General features: G+C 63.0%; 1 protein-coding gene across 1 annotated transcript in view; it reads right to left on the reverse strand.

Moving 5' to 3' along the window:
- Positions 1-1,027, reverse strand: part of F11R (F11 receptor) — a 6,165-nt gene extending 5,138 nt beyond the window's left edge. The window contains exon 1 of the mRNA XM_015884295.2: positions 915-1,027. Within this exon, the coding sequence (XP_015739781.1) occupies positions 915-1,008 (94 nt within the window). The 5' untranslated portion in view covers positions 1,009-1,027. The remainder of the gene's footprint in view (positions 1-914) is intronic.
- Between the last annotated feature and the right edge of the window lie 983 nt (positions 1,028-2,010).

Here is a 2,010-nt window from a genome sequence, read left to right on the forward strand (position 1 = left end):
GGGGGGGACGGGAAGAGCCGCAACGACACACAATGGGGACGGGGGAGAGGGGGATACAGGGCAACAATACCCCAAAACGGCCCCAAAACGACCCCAAAACGACCCCACAACGACCCCAAAACGACCCCATGTGGGGCCACCATGTCCCGGGTCACAGGGGTCACACACCTGCCCCCCCCATCTCCATGGCCCCAAAGGGGTCAATGCCCCGGGACAAAGGGGGGGACCCCGTCACCGTCACCGAACGCTGACGGAAGGGGAACCCCGTGGGGAGAGGCCAAACTTCGGCCTTTGGGTAACACATTAACCCGGAGTGGGACGCACGGCCGCTCCCCTTCCCATTGCTGTCCCTATGGCCGTCCCATGGCTGTCCGTCCCTATGGCCATCCCTATGGCCGTCCCATAGCTGTCCCTATGGCTGTCCGTCCCTATGGCCGTCCCCATGGCTGTCCCCATTCCCGTCCCTATGGCTGGTGCCGGCCCTGGCAGGTCGGGCTGTTTGTGGAGCCATTTCCGCAGTTATTCTCCCCAAACCTGCAGGGCAGGATGTGCCCGGGGCGGCCACTGCGGGGACACGGCGACAGCCCGGGCTGCGGCAATGGGGGCAGAAAAGGGGCAGCGACGGGGGAACAAGGGGCAGCGATGGGGGCAGAGGGGACACAGCGCCCCATTACAGATCGCTGGGACCCCACGGGGGGGAGGGAAGGAGCTTGTGAGCCACATAAAGGACAACGGGACGGGACCAGGAACAACGGGACGGGACGACAATGGCACGGGACAATAATGGGTCGGGACAACAATAGGACAGTACGACAATAGCACAGTACGACAATAGGACAGAACCGCGTCCCCATGTCGGGTCCCCCCGTGGCAGCCCCCCCCCCCCCCCCCCCCCCCCCCCCCCCGTTACTCACGTGCCGCCGCGCTCAGCACCAGCGCGTCCCACACCCGGATGTTCCGTAGCCCACCATCCCACACCCCGCCGTTCCTCGTCCCGCCCGCCGCCATGTCGTGCCGGCCGCTCCCACTGACTGACACCGACTGACTGACCCCGCGCCCCAGGTGCGGCCCCGCCCCGCCCAGGTGCGCCCCGCCCCCTCGCGCTGATTGGACAGGGGTCGCCCCGCCTCCTCGGGGATGGGCCAACCCGGCGACGCCCCTCCGGACAGGTGCGGGTGGCCCCGCCCCACGCTCGGCGCCATTGGTCAAGCCGCCTGTCACGTCAACAGGAGAGCACGTGTGATGGGCTGGAAAACAGGCACAGGTGTGCAGAGGGCGGGGAGCGCCGGCCAATCAGAGGGAGCGCTGTAACTTCTGACCAATGGGAGCGCTCTGCGTCCCGCCTGCGCTTCCCGGGCGGGGAGACGGGGGGTTGCCATGGAGACGGGGCCGTGAGGCCTTGTAGGCCGCAGTGGGGCCCAGCGCCCCCGGCCCAATGGTCCCAGTACAACCCAATACAGCCCAGTACAGCCCAGTACAGCCCAGTACAGCCCATTACAGCCCAGTACAGCCCAGTACAGCCCAGTACAGCCCATTACAACCCAGTACAGCCCAGTACAACCCAATACAGCCCAGTACAGCCCAGTACAACCCAATACAGCCCAATACAACCCAGTACAGCCCAGTATAATCCAGTACAACCCAATACAGCCCAGTACGACCCAGTACAGCCCATACAGCCCAGTACGACCCAGTACGACCCAGTACAGCCCATACAGCCCAGTACAACCCAATACAACCCAGTACAGCCCAGTACGACCCAGTACAGCCCAGTACAACCCAATACAACCCAGTACAGCCCAGTACGATCCATGATCCCATGTAAAGCCACAACGTGGTGACATCACAGTGACATCACAGTGACATCACGGTGACATCACGGTGACATCACGGTGACATCACGGTGACATCACGGAGGGGCTGAGGAAGGGCGGGATTGTGAGGTACTGGAAAAACAATTCACTTTTTATTTCGTTTTGCTTTTGTGGTTTTTTTTTTCGTTTTTTTTTT

Source organism: Coturnix japonica, chromosome 25 (genome assembly GCF_001577835.2).
Source record: "Coturnix japonica isolate 7356 chromosome 25, Coturnix japonica 2.1, whole genome shotgun sequence".
NCBI lineage: Eukaryota > Metazoa > Chordata > Aves > Galliformes > Phasianidae > Coturnix > Coturnix japonica.